Consider the following 19,152-nt stretch of genomic DNA (forward strand, 5'->3'; position numbering starts at 1 on the left):
GATCCTGTGACCCACGAGGCTTCTGTTCCAGCTCCCGCACATACCGAGCATAACTGAAATGCTAATCTGCTAATCAACTCGCTTCCACTTTACCGTCGCCACCACGACACGCAAACTAGCGCTATACTGCCGCTGGCCTAAAGACTACACTGAATAAATGACCTCTGACGATATCACTCAAGTACTGTACGATGCTATTACCATACAGTACGACACCATTAGTCGACTTCCTCTATCCTATCAAAGTCCAGTATAACGGCTCCGCTATGACTTCATTTTCAGCACTATTATGGTGCAACCCGACACCGATTCCTAGACAATGGTCAAAGGGCAGCCGAACAAATTCCGGTGACTTTCCCCTCCGACACCACCGGGACCGGGCGTCGTCGGATCTTCTTAGCCCCGCAATGACACTCCGGATCGGTTCTGGACCCGAAGCAGCGAGCAGGACACGGCTCACTCATGTCTGTTGGACTCGGTCAACGCGTGACAAAGACAACTGCAGATTTTCAGGTTGTACCATCATTCTTTCCGGCTTCAATGGGTCAAGAAATCTTTGCCAACATGACTCCAATAGGATCCCGGTATTCGACAGCAACCAAGATTGGTTTATAAACACCAAGTGATGACAACCTTTGGGGAACGCACTTAGAACCGAAGAGTCGCGCTGTAGCTAGGATGGACGTGCTCGTGAGAAGACGGTCGCTCGACAAGTGCTGTTGTACCGGCCGGGGCAAAGAGTGCACTGCTACATGGAGCCTTAGCGCTCCTTTTTGGACCGCTTCCAGTGCAACTTTTCACTCTTTGGGTACTCACTGATACCTGGAGTACTTTCGAGAAACAACATTTTTATTTAAGGACAGTAGGAAAACAAAAAAGCTTTCGTTCGGATGCCAATGATGCTTAGCCTATGTGTCAAAGTTTCGCCGTATAGCGCCAACTGCCGCCGAGGAGAACTTTCCTCTTTTGCACATTTTTTTTCTTTTTCTTGCCTTAAATTGGAAGGCGGTATCGGCGGCCTCCAGTAAGACCCGATACCTTAAAAGTAAAGTAGGTACCAACCCGATACCTCTACTTGTTATCGATACTCACCTATCCCGTAATCTCAACTTTTGAGTATTTTCACTTCAAATTTTTGAGGAAAATAACAAACAACATCATGAGCAACATCCGCTTAAATCGTCGTGAAGATTGGCCGTAGTATTTTTCGGCCATGAGGTGACGTGAAGCTTTTTGACACGAAGCGTCTTGGGCCCTCCCCATACGAGCACATTTGAAAGGAAAGTGCGGAGGAGTCCTTTGCCGCATCACTCAAAGAAATGGCCACAGCTGTCGCCCCACCGGATGACAGTGACACCACGGGCCCCCGCTTCGGCCTGCGTTTGAGTAGCAGGTTGGAAACGGTTCTTATAATAAAAAAAAAAAAAAAAAAAAAAAAAAAGAAAGCAGGTGGCAACCACAAGGATTGGCACCCGCACGGTCTCGAAAAAGTGTCGCGGCAAAGCAGGCTGTTTCGGGGTCGAACCCGTCCAGTAGAAAAGGGCCGAGGAGGTGTCAGTGTGTCCCACCCACCGTTTGTCAGATTGCGATTTGGGTAAAAAGGCGAGTGTCAATCAGAAGAGCTATGTAAACAGTGTCCGTTGTCGCCGTGGTAACCAGTGTCCTCTCTCACACACACACACACACACACACACACACACACACAAAAAGGGTGGGGGGTGTGTTGGGGGGAAGCAGGAGGTGGCGCCCCCCGTGCGGCGTTGCCCCCCTCGTCCAAGTGGCAAGCTCAGCGCTGACCCGTGTACGCTCGGAACCAGGACGTGACGGAGGCCGCCGCGGATGAGATCATCCCTCCCGTGATGACGGACGGCTGGGACACCTGCAGCGCGCTCTGGGAGAGATCCATCGGCTGCGGGCGGGACAACGGCAGATTTCAGATTTGACCACGTTCCCGTGTTACAAGGCGGGAGTAACGAAATAAATTGCAGTGCCTTGAGGTTCCCCCCCTACACACACAATTTTTTTTTTCTAATCCGGCACATTTGTTCAGCGCGGTTCAGCTGCATTTGAATTGCGGTACAGCGGCTGGGTGATTGGGCAACCCCCCCCCCCAAAAAAATCTTTTTTTGTTGTATCTTGCAATCTCGATTGTATTATTGCGATTTTACGTCGAACTGCCACTTTCTTTTACAGCATCCGTACTGAGCAACGGTACAAAACTCAAATAAGTGACAAAATGAATCGTCTGATTCATTGGAAAAAATGGCGTCATCATCCAAATGACCTCTTTTTGGCTCCCTTGATGTAACTGAGGGTTACGTCAAAGTGTTGTTGGAAATACTGGCGAACGGTCGCCGCATTGCATTGCATTGAACGGAGTCCGAGCTCCCCCTAGTGGACCGGTAGCGCAAGGGCATCATTTTGCGCATTTTCCTCTCCGGTCGCAAAGACAGGCGGGAGCGGAAAGTGCGCGGTACCTGCGAGGGGATGTCGCAGAATCGCGGACTGGGGACGGTCTCCCAGTCGGTGCCGAGGTCGGTCTCGTCGTCGGTGACCGCCTCGTCGCCGCTCTCCTCGGCGGCTCCCGAGGCCTCGGGCTCCACGAACTCCATCGACTCCTCCAGGTCGGCGCTCACCTCGAACGGACCCGTCCTGAAGCAGAGGCGGCACGGTCGGTCAGCGCTGGGTCGCGCCACACGGGTTGCCGGGGCAACTGCGACGTCGCCACCTCACCTGCCCAGGTTGGGGTTGGCGGCCGAGACCAGGAACATGATGTTGCGCAGCGTGTGGTGCGGGTGGAGCTTGTCGCAGTCCACGTGCTGAGCACACACGGACGGGTGGGTTTTACAATTACACCCCCGCAAAAAAAAAAAAGCATGACTGATTGATTGTCTGCCAAAACACACGGCCCAGCGGCCGCGTTCCGTGACCGAGTAGTTGGGGCGCTTACCTGTGAGAAGCACAGGTGCAGCGTGTTGGCGTTGAGCTTGCTGAGCGCGCGCGTGAAGCGGAAGCGACTCAGGCTGTCGCCGCAGAACTCACTGGAGGAGCAAAAAAAAAAATCAAAAATAAACCACGAGGCGGCGGTCGGGTGCGCCGGTCTTCCTGCGGGCACGCCGGCCAGCACCTGTTGCACAGCTTCTTGGGGAGGCCGACATCCAGGATGTGCGACAAGACGGTGAGCAGCTGCGTGGCGTAGCACAGAGCGGCGCTGATGGTGTGGGCCGGGTTGATGTGGTCCAGTTCTAAAAGGGACACGGAGGCGTTCGACGAGACTTAAAACAGGCGGCGCAAAACAACGCGAACCGCGGAGCGGAAGCGCCACGATGGGAGAAGCGGCTCGGACGCGGGAGTTGACGCAAGCGTATACGTGAAGGTGACACCGACCCGGGCCGTGCTTGCTGCTCTTCTCGTCCGCCCAGCTGTAGTAGGCCGAGCAGTCTCCGTTGCTGGGCAGGGTGACGGCGGGCCCCGTGATGCTGACGCTGGTCTCCCCGTTCTGGTCGTCCCAAATCCAGCGGCCCGACAGGTAGGTGGTCCGGCGCGCCTCCGCCAGCTCGCTCACCGTGCTGGACGTCAGCGTCGCGTCGCACTCGGAGACCACATCGGCGGGGTCTCTGGGGGGGGGAGGGTTGTGTTAGCTACAACTATGTTGACGGAAGTTGAGGCGATCCATTCAGACTAACGTGATGCTTTGCTCACATCCTACGTTGAAGTGAGTTGAAAGTGGACAAAAGTAGAGCTTTGCTGCCATCTTCATCGAGAGATTTGATTTGCAATGCACTCACATACACTCGTCTCGTGTGTATGTGTGGCTTTTGGAGAGAACCGTATGTGCCTTGTCTCAGTAAAGCTTTGGAATCACTCTTTGGGGCATTTGTGTCGCAGTGCAAAATCTGAGACCTCGTGCCTGACTGATTGAGATTTTTGGATGTCAACGCTAAGGCCAATATTTGCCCCCGCCCTCCTCCCCAAAATGAACAAACAAAAAACACAATTCATTCATTCCTTAAAAACCCAAGAACCGATGACTCGGTCGGGCCCCACCCACAACGTTAGCACGCTAATCGGTGCAAAACCGGAGACCTCGCGCATGACCGATCTCGATTTTTCGATGGCAAAGCGAACTCTGAAATTGGGGGAAAAAAACACCTCAATAAACATCCAGCAAGCGATTCATCGGCACGTTAGGAGGCTAACGGTTCCGCTAGCAGGCTCGCACACACGCACAAGATGGCCGCCGCCGTCGCTCACCTGCTGCAGCTCTTCTCTTCCCGCGTGGGGAAGATGTGCGCCATCAACTCGGCAACGTGATCGCGCCGCGTGGCCGCCAGCTGCGCCAGTCGCCCGCGCAGCTCCTGCTCGCGTCGCTCCAGCAGCTCGCCCAGACGGCGGTTGTGCCGCTCGATCTTCTCTTGCTTCTGCCGGTGGCGGTTGGCGCGGCGCTGGAGGCGCTGGCGTTCGTCCTGGGAGTGCAGCAGCAGCTCCTTGTCTGCCAATCATGTGCGGGAGGTTTTCTCAGACGAATTCAGTGGCGGCTATCCGCTTGTGTATTCCAGATAAGCGCAACCTGATTGGAGGTAGCGGCAGCTCCCGTTGGAGATGACATCTACGTTATTTGGACTGCTCAGATTTTAGTCTCAGATATTTACAATGGCAGCGAGTCAAACTTCTTGGATGAGAAAAGGCCTCAATGTCCCCGACCGATGTCCGGAGGCGACGCAAGATCAATACGCTACGCTGGCAAAAGATCACACGAGGCGTCCGTCCGCTCACCGCTCTTGACTTCTTGGTGCGCGCAGGTCAGCGCCTGGTTTATCTGCTCCATCTTCACGTGGCACCACATGATTTTCCACTTCTGTGGACACAAACGCATTGACAAAAGACTTGAGGGCTGTCAAACACGTCGCAAAAGGCAACTCGTCAAACTCACCATCTCGTCGGTCCGCAGCTTCCTGTGCATGGCGCGGATTACCCTGAGGAGGAGGAGGAGGAGGAGGCGGGTATGTGACCACAGACCAAAGGCGTCGAGATCAACTCGCACAAACTCTCACCTGTGCTGCAGTTGTTCCTTCTCCTCTTTCAGAGTCTTGAGCCTTGCCATCTTGTCCGCGCACCTGCGGCGTGGACACAACACACAAAGACTGAACGATCGGGACTCATTTCAAATGTCATCCCATCCAATCCGAACTTCATGACGGAACACTTTTAAATTGGTTTTGTATAATTCGTTTACTACACCGGATTTAAAATGAAGTAACAGCGAACGAAAAAAATAATAGTCAACAAAAAGTGCCCACCCTTTGAGCATGGTCCGAGAACGTCGAGGTGAAGGGTTGAAAAAAAAAAGATTTAAAACCTGCCAAAACCAAAGTTTGACTTTAAAGTCGAATTTGACGTGCTATGATTTAGTTAAGTCGCATTTCTGGGGGGAAATGAAGGCTTTAGTGTTACTTTAGCAGGAAGTCATCGACTGCACTCGGCTAACTGCTAGCAGAGCTCGAATTAGCCTCGACGCTAACGCGACCAACTCGGCTAAAACAGCGACCGGGACGCGAACAACGTCTCGCGTTTCGACTTCAAATGAACACTCGGCAAAGGAAAGTTAAGCGCGCGGTCATCCTCAAGAAAAGAAAGCAGCCGTTCCCTGTTACGGGTCATGTTTTGCGAATGCTATGTTGAGACGGGTCCCGCGGGTCTACGTGAGGTGCCCCGTATTATTATGATTATTATTTGCATGTTTTCCGAGCATCTGTGTCGTTTTGGAGGGTGTCAGTGACGCCGATGTAAAGTGGGAGCTTCTGTTTCTGATGACGTCGCGTCAAACATCTGACATCATCAGTTGACGGGCGTAATACGCGGTGGTCAATCGGATATGGACAAAGACGTCCGCGCGGTTCCGCGTCGCTCTCACCTCTCCGCGTTTCTGCCGTCCAAGTACACGAAGTCTCCGGCCCGCACGCAACGGGCACACGTCAGCCTCCGGCGCGACGTGCTGCACAGCGGGCACCGCTCCACCGCCACAAAAAGACCCTCCGCGTCATCTACGGACTCGACCATGACGCCGGCGGCCGGCGCGGCCTGATGCGGGCGAGGAGGCGCGGGCGGCGGCCTGCCCGCGGGGCGCGAGGCTGCTCGGTCGGCTGCGAGCAGCGGCAGCCCCGCTGAGGACGTCATGCCGGCGCGGGATAAACAGCTAATTCGTTTTGCGTGCGCGCCTGCGTGTATTTTTTTCTGAAATATCACCTAACAACATAACTAGTCGACGACGTCAACACTCGCGAGGCGCTCATGGTGACGTCAGACGTTGTTTTCCAGTGTGCGTCCGCGCGAGACCAGCAAACACGGCGAAGGCGATGGGCGCCACGCTTCCGGGTTGTTTTGTTTATGTCGTGACGTGTAAAGACGGGCGGGGCTTCAGCTGAAGGTCAACTATGGCAACGCACGAGCAGGTTTGTTTTCCTCACGTGACCAAAACATGTTCAGGTGTTTATCAGGGTATTTGCGAAGAATTGTTTGGGTTAAAAATGTTGGGAACTGCAGCATTACAATTATTAACCATGAACTGAAACCAAGAATGAATTATGTGATATGATTCAAATTCAGAATCCGTTTTTGAACCGCTTTTCAAGAATTGACCCAATCCATTATCCAAAATCTGTTTCGGTTACCTCTGGCACTTGAAGGTGACCGATTTGATTGCGGAGCACGTTGGAGCAAGAAGCCGGGAAAGTGACCGTCTCTTCTCCTTGTTTTGATGGCTGATTCTCAGTTTTGCTGTTCAACATGTATTGAGGCGCATTGATTTTAACACGAAAACCATGGGAACAAAAACAAAAAACATTTTAACTCGAGTTTGTTCACATCAAGATTGTTTATTTTTTTTCTACTTTTGTGTTCTGATGGTGAACGTCTAAAACAAAGTGCCATCAACAACATAAAAGAGCACAAATAATTATAAATGAGCAAGAAGAGACGTCACTGCTTGCGGAAGCCTCTCAAGATGGGGTAGATGTTCTCGAATGCTTCGTAGATTTCGCCGCGCTCTTTGGCACCTGCAATGGAAGCAGACTGAGTGGCAGCCCATCGATCGATCGAGCGGTTGATTGATGGAGAGCTGGAGGCCACCCGACCGGCACCTACCAGTCAGGACGACTTTGCCTGACACGAAGATGAGCAGAACGATCCGAGGTTTCACCATCCGGTAGATCAGACCCGGAAACAACTCGGGCTCGTAACTGCACAGGAACAGCTCAGTTAGCCCGTCAATTAACACGACACTACCAGGATTAAGATCATGCGCCATAAATATGATTGAGAACTCCATCCGAAACAAGATTAGTGGTAACAAAATTTGAAATTTGAGCAAGAACAGGATAGACAACAGCAGGAACACCAACAGGATCAAGAACATCCACCAGTGGCAAGATTGGGAACATGGGCAACAACAGTAACAAGATTGAAAACAATGAAAAGAAATTGCGCAGGAACAAGAACATAAGTGGGGTGAATACAAGATCCAGAACGTGTGCAGTGATGTGATCGAGAACTTCAGCTGAAACGAGATTTGCAGTCGCAGACCTGAGGACTTCACCGAAAGCTTTAGAAGAAACATTTACATGAACAGAAGCAGAACAGTGTCGAGAACATGAGCAAGAAACGAGAACAGTAACAACAACTCGTCCAGTATCAAATACTTGATCAAGAACATGCACAGTCACATAACTGAGAACCTGAACAGGGACAAGAACATGTACACCAAGATGAAAAAAAAAAATTGAGCACAGTAATGAGATTGAGAACTTGAGCCGGAAACAAGATCGAGAACCTGTGTGTAAGAAGTACAGTATAAGCAAGCAGTAACATAAGTAAAGAGCGCTAGCAGGACCAGGAAAATGACTCTTAAGGAATAAGTTGCAGGAATAAAGTGGTGCGTGGGAACAGGAGGGAGAACTTGAGCCGGACCAAGAACAGGAACAAGACTGAGCAGGAACAAGAGGATCCACAGTTGCAGGATGTGCAATGACGTTGCGCAGAGAGCGAGCGCGTCAAAGCTGCGACCTGCTGAACTGCTGGTGGGTCAGGACCAGGCCCTCCAGCCGGATGGGGAAGCAGACGTCGCAGCTGGCCACCATGTTCTGGATCTTGAAGTCCAAGAAGCGAGCGGGGAAGCCCAACTTTTGTACCACGCGGGCGTACTTCCTGGCCGCCAGTCGGGACTGCTCCTCGCTGCGCATGCTCACACAAGACTGCCGTTAAGAAGCAGGACCGGAGCGGAATGGGACGGGCCGGGACGGGCCGAACCGCCTGATGGTACCGACCTCTTGGCCCCGGTGCAGACCATCTTCCCAGAACTGAAGATCAGCGCCGTGGTTCTGGGCTCGCGGATCCTCATGATGACGGCGGCGAAGCGCTGCAAACACCAAAACGCGCCACCGATAAGGCAAAAGTTGTTTGAGCTAAACATGCTGAGCACAACATGCTACTCAACTCCACTCATAAGATAAACATGCGTCAACTAAATCAGCCAAGCGTACCATTCTAAATTCAGACGAGTCAGAGATAAACATTAACCTCAACATGCTGAGCTAAAAATGCTCATGCGTCAGACGCTAAGCTAATAATGATAAACTCTTGATGGTGAACCGAACATGCCGAGCCAAACAAGTTAAATACGCGAATGCTAAGTACGCTGAAATAAACATGCTAAATGCTGAATGTTTTGGGCCAGGCACGCTAATGTTCAACATCCCAAGCTAAACCCGTTGTCGCTCAAAACGCTCATGCTAAATGTGCTGCGCTAAACATGCCTTCAACTAGTGAGGTTGTCTTGGGCTAGCCACCTTGGGGTTGTACTCGGCATTTCTGGCTTGAAGGGCGATGAACTTGAGGTCCAGAGGACAACCCAGGTTTACCGTGGAGACGATGTTCCTGCGCACACATACACCAGAGACAGCATGCGCAGGGTGGCCAAGTGCGGCAGGAACATGAGCATCAAAATTGGACCTCCTGAACACTGAAGAGGAGCAAGAACTTGCGCAGTAACCGGGACTTGAGCAGGAAAAAGAACATGGACGGCAAAAGAATGGAATAGGTTCACTGTCGAGACACTGTTCCTCCGCTGCACGGACGCACCATCTGCGCTCTTGCGCAACACTGACACAGGGGAGCCGACAAGGCATCCAAGAATATGGCACCTGGACCTACTGCAGCTGCGGGACGATCCCTGACCTCTCCGTCATGGGGGTCATGGGGGTCATTGGCGTCATGGGGGTCATGGGGCAGAAGATGGCGCTGTCATTGGCCAAGTGCGAGGAGGATGAAGATGGTCGGTCTTCAGCTTCAGCTTCATGGTGGGATGCCAGGGCAACGCCCCCACCGCTGCCACTCCCTGCATTCAAAAGTAATCGACTAAGAGACTCTTACTTGACATTTCAGCTATCGAGACTTAAGGAGTCCTCGGTTCTGCTCCTTCACATTCTAGCGAGCTTCAAAGCCAAAGATTCCAATTGCCTCAAGTAATCCCGCTCTTGTCAGATGTGCGTCTTGCATGTTTGGCCTCACCATTTTGAATTTGTGCTCCCACCTCAGTGAGGTCAATTTTGGAAAAGCGGTTTTAAATCTATCTACCCGATTAAGTCAAATATTTTAATCGTGATTGATTGGCCAAAAGAGTAGTGCCAGGAGTAGGATCCAGGAGGCGACGGATGCAGCACAGTAGTGGAGGCGGCCGCTACCTTCCGCATCACACGCGTTGGCGCTCAACTCGTCAGGCAGAAAGCTGAGGTCCAGGTCGTCGGCCAGCTCGCCGCTCGGCTTCGGGGAGCGCGGGAGTGGGTCGGGCGTGCTCGGGAGGTCCGCATCATCCCCGTTCAGGAAGCCCGAGTCCTGCCCGGCAAAAAAACACCGGCACTTAACACTGAATCATTGCCGCTGGGCCAACTCTTATTCATTACAATTCAATTTAACTCAAAGTGGTACGCTACATTCAATGAGCTAACAATATTTACTTCACCCTGAGACGTGCACTCAGTGACTGTCCTGTACCACAAGAGAAACGCGGCATAATTGAAGCACGGTATCGCAAAGGACGATTGGAGACGGGCCCCGACGGCCGGTCAGTCACTCACATTTGCGATGGAGTCATCGAAGTAACGCTCCAGCGCCGATTCGTCCATTATGACTCGGGAAGCACGTGCCGCCATCCAAGACTTGCCAAGGACTGAGCAGGACTTTCCTGAGTTGCTCACGGGCCCAGCTGCATCCAATCCGATCATGATGAACACCCACACCCACATCTTGCAGGTCATGATGGGCAAAGTGAACCAATGACAGGTTGTCGCTCACGTGTTAGCCAATGGCTCATTTCTTGACGTTTCATTCAATATCGCTCTTTCAGGACCCATCCTGCACAGTGAGCAGTATTGAGGTTTGTAGAGACGAAAGCTTGTCACGTCGCTTCACTCCGTGCATATGTGATTGACTCAACTAATCCTAACACTGTGTCTGTCCACACGACAGTGCAAGCCAACTGAATGACTGAATCTCAGTGATTGACTAAACTAATCCTAACACTCTGTATTCACGACAGTGCAAGCCAACTGAATGACTGAATCTCAACAATTTGTTTGGACAACAGAACTGACTGTGAGACTGACTATATATGAATTTTCTCTCTCCATGAGTCTATAAATGAACAAATGGATAACTACCGATGTCACTTGTGGGGCGACATGCTAACGTGCTAACATCCACGCTAATTTGGCTTCTGCCTGGAAACCCCCAAAACTTGTTTGGGCAACGGAACTGACTGTGAGACTGACTATATAGGAATTTTCTCTCTCCATTAGTCTATAAATGACTACCGATGTCACTTGTGGGGCGACATGCTGACATGCACGCTAATTTGGCTTCTGCCTGGAAACCCCCAAAACAAGGTGCCATGCTAACAGGTGAGCGTCCAGGCTAACAACTGACAGTCTTCTACCTCGAAACAACGTGGCGGATAAGGAGAAAGGCGCACTCGTGTGCTGGGATCCACACTAAGAACAGGAGACTTTGTTGAAAACATTTATTTAAGAACATTTTAAAAAGCCAAAGAAGTCATGTGACTTGTGCACCTTGTTCTCTGGGGTCAGATGTCTGTCAGTCATCCATTTGGTTTCAACGGTTCCAGAGAACAGGAAGTGATTGTTAACGGTCAAAGTTTTGTTCAAAGTGCAGTCGTCTCTACACAGTCAACAGGAAGTCTCTCCCATAAACAGGAAGTGATGTTGAAAATGGTGAGGAAAAAAAAAAAGGGGGGGGGGTGATGGTGGTGGTCCTAGGAGGGTGGGAGGGGTCCCAGCTTCCTGTGAACGGCTTGCAGAAGCAGCATGGAGTACTCCTCCAGGAGAGCCGCCGTCCTTTCCTGGTCCGCCGTCCCCGCAAGGGTCCCGCCGTCGCCGCCGCCGCCTGGTCCCAACGGCAGCGACTGGAGCTCCGCCCTCATGGCCTGGAGGGCTTCAGACAGGAGAGCGGCCATTTGCCTATCCTCGGGGTCGCCGTCCTCCGAACAAGCGCTGCTCACCTGCAGGGGGCAAAAGAGGCAGCCATGTTGGAGCAGACGTGAGGGCGTGGTGGGGCGGGAAGTTGCGGGAGGGGAGAGTACCTTCCTGTAGAGGTGGGTGGTTCGCTTGAAGCAGCTCAGCATCTGAGTGGTCAGCGCTCGGCAGGAATCAATCCTGGTCGGCGGGTCTGCGGCGAGAAACGTGTCAAATGGACAACTCGGGCAGATCATGTGACATGTCGTGAGGGGAGGGCGGGGCAGACCACAGGCACACTGTCAACCCCCACCTATTCAGAATTGGCCAAGTCTCTTGAGATTATTTGCTACAAATCCCAGCAAATCATCGCGCTCGGCATATTTTTGTGCTCTTTCTTTGCGATCAAATGAACTGCTCCGTGTTTGCGGAGGAGTCGCGACAGCCGATAGCCAACCAGATTGACAGGGAACGGCAGCGGGATGGAAGACTCGAGTTCGGCTCCAACACGCAGACAAAGGCGACCAACGTTGGAAGTCGATGTTTGAGACAATGTTAGACACTAACTCTGGGAAGTAACATCGGCACCTAAGTTGGAAGTTGACGTTGAAAGCTAACTTGGGAAGCTAACGGTTTTAACTGTAATTTTGGAGGTAACTTTGGAAGCTAACTAACTCTGGGAAGTAACATCGGCACCTAAATTGGAAGTTGACGTTGAAAGCCAATATTGAAGCTAACTTGGGAAGCTAACAGTTTTAACTGTAATTTTGGAGGTAACTTTGGAAGCTAATTACACCTTCTCATGATAGAAAATAATGATGAAGCTAACTAATTGAATCAAACAGTGATCTTCCTTAGGGCTAACATTCGAGATAAATGTTGGAAACTAACCTTGGAACTTCACATTGAAGCTAATGGTGAAGCTAACTTGGGAATCAAACGTTGGAAGCTAAAGGTGAAACGAACTGTGCAAGCGAATGGAGGTCTTGCTCCGCTGTCACGCTAGCGGAAAGTTGGAAACTTTTTGGCACTCTTCGACTGTCCCGAGGCGGGACTGTGAGTGCCACTGACCGTTTGTCTACGTGTGCTTTTGGCATAAGCGGCTCAGCGAATGGAGGGAGCGTATGTCTGTGGTGTGGACAGATAAAAGGGGTGAAGGGGGGACAGCATCTCACCGGCTGGTGACAGACAGGAAGAGGAGGGATGATGAAGGCGAGCCCAGACGGAAAGATGACAGGATGAAGGCATGAGGAAGAGAAGAGTCCAAACCTGCGTCGTCCTGCGGCTCGGGAGCGGGCGGCGGGGGCCCGGAGGGTGGGGCGCTCTCCGTGGATGCGACGCAAGGTTTGTCAGGCGGCAGGAGGCGGCGGGGCAGCGGGGTGGCCTGGTTACCTTGGCAACCCGGCGAGGTAAAAGAAGACACGGCGGCGGCGGGGGATCGGCAAGCGCCGGACGCCGCCCCCGCCGTCAGTCCCACTCGGTTGAGGGCGTCGCCCAGCGAGGCGGAGCGAGACATTTTGGCGGCGGAGCTGGCGGTCGGACTCATGTAGGAGCGCGGAGGGCCCGCCGAGGGGGGCGAGCTCTTCCGGGGCGGCGTCGCGGCGGCAATCGCCCGCTGGGGAGACCCGGGGCCGGCGGACCCGAGGTTGTGATGTGGCTGGGCTGCGGCCGCGGTGCGTCGGGGGGCCGAGGGGAGGGAGGTGGGACGCTGAAGGATCACGCCGTCTGCCGAGAAGAAAACAAAAACACGCGTCAAACCGCGCCGATGAGGTGGTTTGCACGTTCCATCAGAGCACAACTTTTGACCAAACAAAACTCCTGAATTGCGAGTGAATACGCTACCCGTGCCACCGCCGATCCGCCGATGGGCCGACTCCCTTTCTGTGGAAGTCGCGACGTCCTGTTCCTCCTCCTCTTCTGGCCGACAACTTCCTGTTTGGTTGGAAGTCCGTGTCGCGCTCGGGTCCCGTTCCCGAACCTCGGGGACCGCCGGGTAGGACGTGGTTTCCGTCCCGTCTGATTTCGGGACGCTTCGGCTGCGGGGCAGAACCAGAAAAAAGGGGAGAAGAAATAAGGGACAGAATCAGGACATGAAGAGGAACACAATGACAGGAAGACGATGAGGAGTGAAACCAAAAAAGAAGACAGGGCAATGAAGAGATGAGGCGCAGAACTCGTACAAGCCACGAAAATGAACGACATGAGGAGACGTATCCTACGCGAGGTTCTGCCGGTGCGGGGCAAGCGGTACCTGGCGGGAGAGCTCTGGCAGAGGAACCTGGATGACATGCTGAGGCTCTCGCTGGAGCTGCCAGCGGTTCTGCTGGGTCCCTCTGCGACGTCGCCCAGCGTGGCAAAGTGTTTCTTGAGGAAGGCCTCCTGGTCCGGAGTCTGCGGGACCGGGCCGGTGTCCTCGTCCTCGTCCAGGGAGTCAGCGTCGTCACTGAGGCCATCTGTTGGTTTTTTTGTTTTGCATTTCAGCATCCCGGTGGCAAGGAACTATCGATTGTCAATGCCCGACGTCTCACTTTTGGCCGCCGTCCTGTCAGGACTGGAGGTCCTGGAGTTGAATCTGAGAGAGCAACCGCTGTCCGGACTGGGTTTGTCGTCCTGTCCGCTTGGAGGACTGGCGGCCTTCACCTCAAAGTCGCCGCTCGGGCTCACTCTGTCCTCCCATTGGTCAGGAAACAGCACCGGCGGCTCCCTCTCCACGATCGGATTGGACAGCGAGGTGAAGTCTGGCCTGGGATCGGCCAGCGCCTCCGTGTGCTCCACCTGTTGGGTTGGTGCTCTCACGTCAGGAAGGCGCGAGCTCAAAGAAACGTGACACGCAGACATGCGACGTAAGCGCAGCCAAGATGTCGCGGCGAGTAGTCGACCCGTTGCTGCAGTACGTCTCAAGAGATACTCGTCCCAAGTGGAGGTTCCAGTGAGCCGGTACGTCCTCCGCGCCAGGACATTGCCACATCCAATATGGCGCACACGCGGCATCTACTCTCCCTTTATCTGGCTACGGACGGTATGTCAATCACTCACCTGGAGACTGAGGCGACTTCCCAGCTGCTGATCGGCCCTGTGAAGCCCCGCCCCCGAGATCCAGATGCCCCGGGGGCCGCATGATGAGGGGCCGTCGTCAAGTGGGCGTGTCTTCATCAGGCAGGGGGCGCCGTGAAACAAAGATTAGGGCACAACCTGGCATTTTGGAACGGGAGCTGGGAACGACACCAGACGCTTACCGGCAACCCGCCATTGGAGCAGTACAAGTCCAGCTGTCTCAGGTCCAACATGGATGTCACCATGGCAACGTCGCTGGTGTCGCCACCGCACGAGTTCCGGGCCCAGCGGCGGCGAGGCAGTCGCCCGTCTGGTGGGGCCTGAGGAGGGGGGAAAAAAAAAGAAAAAGGGCTAACATGCTAGCAAACGGCGCTAACGACTTATTTAGCTTTGATTTACATTGTAGACTGGAAACTATTTGCAGATTCACATTTTCCACCATTTTGTTACATGACAGCCGTATTCAAACCACTCAAAATTCAACACACCCGAGCTCCACCGCGAACCGTGAAAGTCCCTGAGGAACTGACATCCACCCAAAAGGCTTACAATTGCCCACTCATGCCACAAAGTGGCAGAATAGGACTGTTTTTGTCGAAATAAAGCTCCTCCACTCACTTCGTTTCTTGACACCAATATGCCACAAAATGGCAGCAAAGCATTCTTTTTGGCCAAATGAAACTCCGTAACTCACTTATACATAGTTCCTTGTCACAGGGATGCCGGAAGCTGATGACTACAACAGTTCCTTGAGGACAAGATGCCACAAAATGGCAGCAAAGGACTCTTTTCGTCCAAATGAAACTCCTTGACTCACTTCAACATAGTTCCTTGTCACAGGGATGCCGGAAGCTGATGACAAAGCACGATTTTGTTTCAAAAGAAAACTCCTCAACTCACTTGGACATAATTCCTCAACACCATGATACCACAACGTGATGGCAAAGCACTGATTTTGTCCAAAAGAAACTCCTCTACTCACTTCAGTCATTTCTCAACATCAATACGGCACACGGGGGCGCAAGAGTACACTTTTTGTCACGATGAAACTTCTTAGCTCACGTCAACATAGTGCCTGGACACCAAGAGCCCCCCAAATCAGAAAATCTGTAAAAACAGCGATGCTGAAAAGTCAACTCACCATCTTGCTGTCACGTGATGCCTCAGCTGAGGGGAAAACAAAACAAAACAAAACACAGACGCGGCATTATATTGGTGAGCAAGCTTGATACTGTTACTGTAACAACACGCACCCTCCTCCTCTTCCTCCTCCTCCTTGTCGCTGTCCGACGACATGGCGACGACGCGAGGGGCCCCCGCCGCCCCAGATGCAGCTGCACGCACGCGCGGGCGCGGGGGGGTCAGTCCGCGTGGCCGAAGCCCGAGCGCGCCAGCTGGCGTTCGAGTCGTACCTGTCACCTGACACGCTGATGAGGCGAGTGCAGTCGCTGCTGAATTTGAGGCCGGTGACCACCTCTGACGGACAGAGAGAACGACGGAGGGTCAAACGCACGCGCGCGCACGCACAGATGCGCGCGCACACACCTCCCCCGACTAACCCGAGTGTCCAAACATGGTGGCCACGCACTCGCCAGAGTAGAAATCAAAGATGTTGATGCTCTTGTCCGAACAGGAAGTGGCGATGTAGAGACCTGAGGGGTCGATCTGCACCTGAGCACCAACGAGATGAACACGAAGATGATGATGATGATGATGTTGATGATGTTGAGCTCCCGTCGCCGTTGCCTTCTCACCTTGATGAGCGTTCCATCTTCTCCCTGAGACCCTTTGTAGATTTTCTTCTGCTTGCTGTTGCTGATGTTGAAGATCCTGCGCGAGCATCGCCGTCATCCTCGGCGTCATCTTCATCGCCGAGCGCGAGCCGGGAGAGGCGGAGTCACCTGATGCTGCGGTCCTGGCAACCGATGGCGGCGTACTTCCTGGTGGGCTCCACGTCCATGTCGTACAGCGTGCTCTTCCTCACCACGTGATGCGTTCGCGTGAACGCCACGTCGCCGTCCGTCTGAGACAAAGACCGGCAAGGTCACGCGACGTGAGGTCATCGCCGCGGCGTTCGGGGGGCGTGACGTCACCTGCTGGCCCGTGCGGAAGTAGACGCTCTTGTCGGCGCCGCAGCTGATGAGCCGCACTTTGCCCTCATTGGCTGGGGGACGGAAAAGAGGCGATGATGTCACGGGGACGGCCGCGACGGGACGAGGGCTCGGAGTTCACTGACCTGCGAATCTGACCGCGGTGATGGAAGACGAGTGCTCGTCCAGCGTCTGGACCAAACGATAGTCGCAGGCCGCATCCAGCACGTGGATCAGGCGATCGCGACTGGCGGTGGCCAGAAACTGCACACCTGACGTGCACATACGCGCGCGAGGTCACGTGAAAATGTTTTGCCGTCGTCGCTATTGTGACGTCTCACCCGTGTCGCTTTGGGAGAAGTCGAGGGAAAGAATTTCGCCGTCATGAGCTTGAACGTTGACGATCTCCTCCATGGTTCGCACGTCGTGCACCCTGAAACAGGCGCGCATGCATCACCATCGACGAGGCGTCAGCCCCCGCGCCGCCCCCCCACCCAGCGTGGCCACCAACCTGAGGACGCCCACGCGGTCCCCCGAGGCCAGGTGCCGCCCGTCGGGACTGACCGTCAGCGAGCGGATGCCCGCGCGGCTCTGGTCGGCCGGCAGAGCGTCGGGGGCGCTTTGCGCCGCCTTCTCGCCGCTGGATGCGGCCAGCGAGATGCTGGCCGCGTCCAGGAGGCCAGACGGGTTGTCCTCCACGTAAATGACCTTGTGAAGATCCTGGGGGGGTCAGAGGCCAGCGTTAGCGAGGTGTCCCGTGCTGTGTCTATCCTCGGGGTTGCGGGTGGGCAACGGAAGGGGCCGCGAGTGTGCACATACGTGGCTGAGGATGTTGCTGGGAAAGCGGCGAGCGTCGACGTTCCACACACGGATGGTATTATCCGACGAGCACGACAGGAAGCAGCCCGAAGGGAGCGGCATCTTCCCCGCGTCTCGTCCGTCTTCGGGGAACACCTGCGGAGGAGATGTGAGGGTCTCATCGTCCGGCAGCCTGCCGAAGCCCCCCCCCCCCCCCCCCCCCCCCCCCCCAGAGCTTGCCCACCCGGCGCGGGTCTCGGAGGTCGCCCGCGTCCCACACGTACACGCTGTGATCGCTGTAGACGCACGACAGCCAACCGCTGCTCGGGTCGTAGGTCAGCGCCACCGTGTCGGGGTAACGGGCGTCAGGGCGCACGCAGAACAGACGACTGAGGGCAGAGTTTGGAGCAAGTTAGACATGGCTGTGGCCGACATCTGGAAAGTCAAGTGCAGTCCCCGCAAAATTTCAAGCGAGTCTTCGTGACGGAGCCGAAGGAAGGCCGAAGTCAGTGGTGTCCAAACGACGGCCCGGTGGCCATTTGCGGCCCGTGACGTGACAAATCTCACACACAGGCACACACAAAAAGCTATTATAAAATGACATTTGACATGGCCTGCACGGTGACGTGACAATCTCACACACAGGCACACACAAATAGCTATTATAAAATGACATTTGACATGGCCTGCACGGTGAGTTAAAAAAACGGTGAAGGTGGGCAGAGTGAGAAGGGACGAGGTGCCTTTACAACCGAGACATTCGTTTAAATACTGTCGAACGTTTCTCGATATTCCGAGATACAAACAAAGCATTTTGGTTCAGTTGAAAACACCGTCGTGAAAAAAAGAGCATTCCATTTTCGAGGCAAAAAATCGTTTTGTCCGCTTTGTGCTGGATGAAGACATCGCACGAACGATCCTCAAGTAACTGTTTGACAAACGGTCACATGACGACAGCTGCTTCTTTTTTTTGAGTTCTGAATGTGGAGATTTGGCTGCCGTTCAGCGCGGCGCCGGAGCTATCCTGCTTGAGAAAAGGGCTGTTGCCCACCCCAAAAACTGCCCACCCCAACTATTTGCCGTAACAGCCTCAACGGAAAGCAAAGGAGGATACAAACTATCTCGAATCGCTTTCTTGACCGATTTCAGCGCGTTTCAAAAAGTCCGTCCATTCCATTTTTTTCTGCGTGCGGCCCCTCAGAAGAAAACGTTCAGACACCCCCTGGCCGAAGTCAACTTGTACAATCTTGCCGAGGGGTTGCAAGACATGGCCGCACGTTAGCCACAAACACACTCAGGAGATCATCGGTTTGAACGGAAAATGAATTGTCGTGGGAAATTTGAGAGGAGTCGCCAACCATTTGAAATGCAAGAAGTGTCGCTATCATCGTTTGTGGGTTTGGTTCCACTTAAAAAAAAAAAAAAAAGTAGTCGTTGGTATTTGTACATGCGGTATCAATATAATCGCTTTCGCTACACCTTATGAATGACGGTGTGAAAATATTATCCTTCTTGCCTGGCATCCGTCATGGTGGCGATGTCAGCGCCCAGGAAGTGCGGGCGCGGCAGCGTGCAGAGGAAGTGCAGCGTGTGCGGGCTGAAGGCGCGCACGGCGCCGTCCGAGCAGCCGCAGAAGATCAGCTCCTCCGTCACGCACAAGCACGTGGCCTGAGACGCCTGCGGGCACC

The 19,152-nt window shown here is 53.8% G+C and overlaps 3 protein-coding genes and 2 long non-coding RNA genes across 6 annotated transcripts; 1 reads left to right on the forward strand and 4 right to left on the reverse strand.

Annotated features, from left to right (window-relative positions):
• The first annotated feature begins 632 nt into the window (after window positions 1-632).
• On the forward strand, window positions 633-11,725 carry LOC109520896 (uncharacterized). The gene is made up of 3 exons (XR_002169258.1): window positions 633-928; window positions 1,549-1,553; window positions 11,715-11,725. It is a non-coding gene; the product is annotated as an uncharacterized LOC109520896 (long non-coding RNA).
• atg14 (autophagy related 14) lies at window positions 983-6,348 on the reverse strand. The gene is made up of 12 exons (XM_019878393.1): window positions 5,915-6,348; window positions 5,055-5,117; window positions 4,934-4,976; window positions 4,777-4,858; window positions 4,255-4,492; window positions 3,388-3,617; window positions 3,128-3,245; window positions 2,951-3,041; window positions 2,734-2,819; window positions 2,478-2,652; window positions 1,070-1,909; window positions 983-1,038 (listed from the first exon to the last, which is right to left on the reverse strand). Exons 1-11 carry the CDS (start codon window positions 6,175-6,177, stop codon window positions 1,787-1,789), a joined length of 1,512 nt encoding a protein of 503 aa, XP_019733952.1. The 5' UTR covers window positions 6,178-6,348; the 3' UTR covers window positions 983-1,038; window positions 1,070-1,786.
• On the reverse strand, window positions 6,876-10,518 carry tbpl2 (TATA box binding protein like 2). Of its 2 annotated transcripts, XM_019878401.1 has the most exons (8): window positions 10,131-10,515; window positions 9,738-9,888; window positions 9,208-9,391; window positions 8,844-8,931; window positions 8,322-8,413; window positions 8,062-8,229; window positions 7,144-7,238; window positions 6,876-7,055 (listed from the first exon to the last, which is right to left on the reverse strand). In XM_019878401.1, exons 1-8 carry the CDS (start codon window positions 10,308-10,310, stop codon window positions 6,979-6,981), a joined length of 1,035 nt encoding a protein of 344 aa, XP_019733960.1. In that variant the 5' UTR covers window positions 10,311-10,515; the 3' UTR covers window positions 6,876-6,978. The 2 variants fall into 2 exon arrangements, with proteins under 2 accessions (XP_019733960.1, XP_019733968.1); XM_019878409.1 differs by lacking the exon at window positions 8,062-8,229 and having other exon boundaries at window positions 10,131-10,518.
• On the reverse strand, window positions 11,062-15,896 carry LOC109520850 (mitogen-activated protein kinase-binding protein 1-like). The gene is made up of 10 exons (XM_019878381.1): window positions 15,827-15,896; window positions 15,718-15,746; window positions 14,759-14,896; window positions 14,559-14,669; window positions 14,051-14,297; window positions 13,774-13,975; window positions 13,365-13,558; window positions 12,792-13,247; window positions 11,651-11,736; window positions 11,062-11,569 (listed from the first exon to the last, which is right to left on the reverse strand). The coding sequence occupies exons 1-10, from the start codon at window positions 15,870-15,872 to the stop codon at window positions 11,324-11,326; spliced, it is 1,755 nt and encodes a 584-aa protein (XP_019733940.1). The 5' UTR covers window positions 15,873-15,896; the 3' UTR covers window positions 11,062-11,323.
• Window positions 11,912-12,691, reverse strand: LOC109520898 (uncharacterized). Its single transcript, XR_002169259.1, has 2 exons — window positions 12,219-12,691; window positions 11,912-12,110 (listed from the first exon to the last, which is right to left on the reverse strand). It is a non-coding gene; the product is annotated as an uncharacterized LOC109520898 (long non-coding RNA).
• Window positions 15,897-19,152: the final 3,256 nt, after the last annotated feature.

The sequence above is a fragment of the Hippocampus comes genome, unplaced genomic scaffold, assembly GCF_001891065.2.
Source record: "Hippocampus comes isolate QL1 unplaced genomic scaffold, H_comes_QL1_v1.1 scaffold295, whole genome shotgun sequence".
Lineage (NCBI taxonomy): Eukaryota > Metazoa > Chordata > Actinopteri > Syngnathiformes > Syngnathidae > Hippocampus > Hippocampus comes.

Excerpts from the sequence above, each read along its gene's own strand:
- tbpl2 (XM_019878401.1), bottom strand. The coding sequence starts at position 10,310 with ATGACCTGCAAGATGTGGGTGTGGGTGTTCATCATGATCGGATTGGAT. Across the intron at positions 9,889-10,130 it reads TCGATGACTCCATCGCAAAT|GACTCGGGCTTCCTGAACGG; the intron begins GTGAGTGACTGA and ends TTTGCCGGGCAG. Across the intron at positions 8,230-8,321 it reads GTCTGCACCGGGGCCAAGAG|CGAGGAGCAGTCCCGACTGG; the intron begins GTCGGTACCATC and ends GAGCATGCGCAG.
- LOC109520850 (XM_019878381.1), bottom strand. The coding sequence starts at position 15,872 with ATGTCGTCGGACAGCGACAAGGAGGAGGAGGAAGAGGAGGAGGGTG. Across the intron at positions 14,897-15,717 it reads CATCACGTGACAGCAAGATG|GCCCCACCAGACGGGCGACT; the intron begins GTGAGTTGACTT and ends CCCCCTCCTCAG. Across the intron at positions 13,248-13,364 it reads GCGGATCGGCGGTGGCACGG|ACGGCGTGATCCTTCAGCGT; the intron begins GTAGCGTATTCA and ends TCTTCTCGGCAG.
- atg14 (XM_019878393.1), bottom strand. The coding sequence starts at position 6,177 with ATGACGTCCTCAGCGGGGCTGCCGCTGCTCGCAGCCGACCGAGCAGCC. Across the intron at positions 4,493-4,776 it reads GCACCAAGAAGTCAAGAGCG|ACAAGGAGCTGCTGCTGCAC; the intron begins GTGAGCGGACGG and ends CATGATTGGCAG. Across the intron at positions 2,820-2,950 it reads TGCACCTGTGCTTCTCACAG|CACGTGGACTGCGACAAGCT; the intron begins GTAAGCGCCCCA and ends GTGTGTGCTCAG.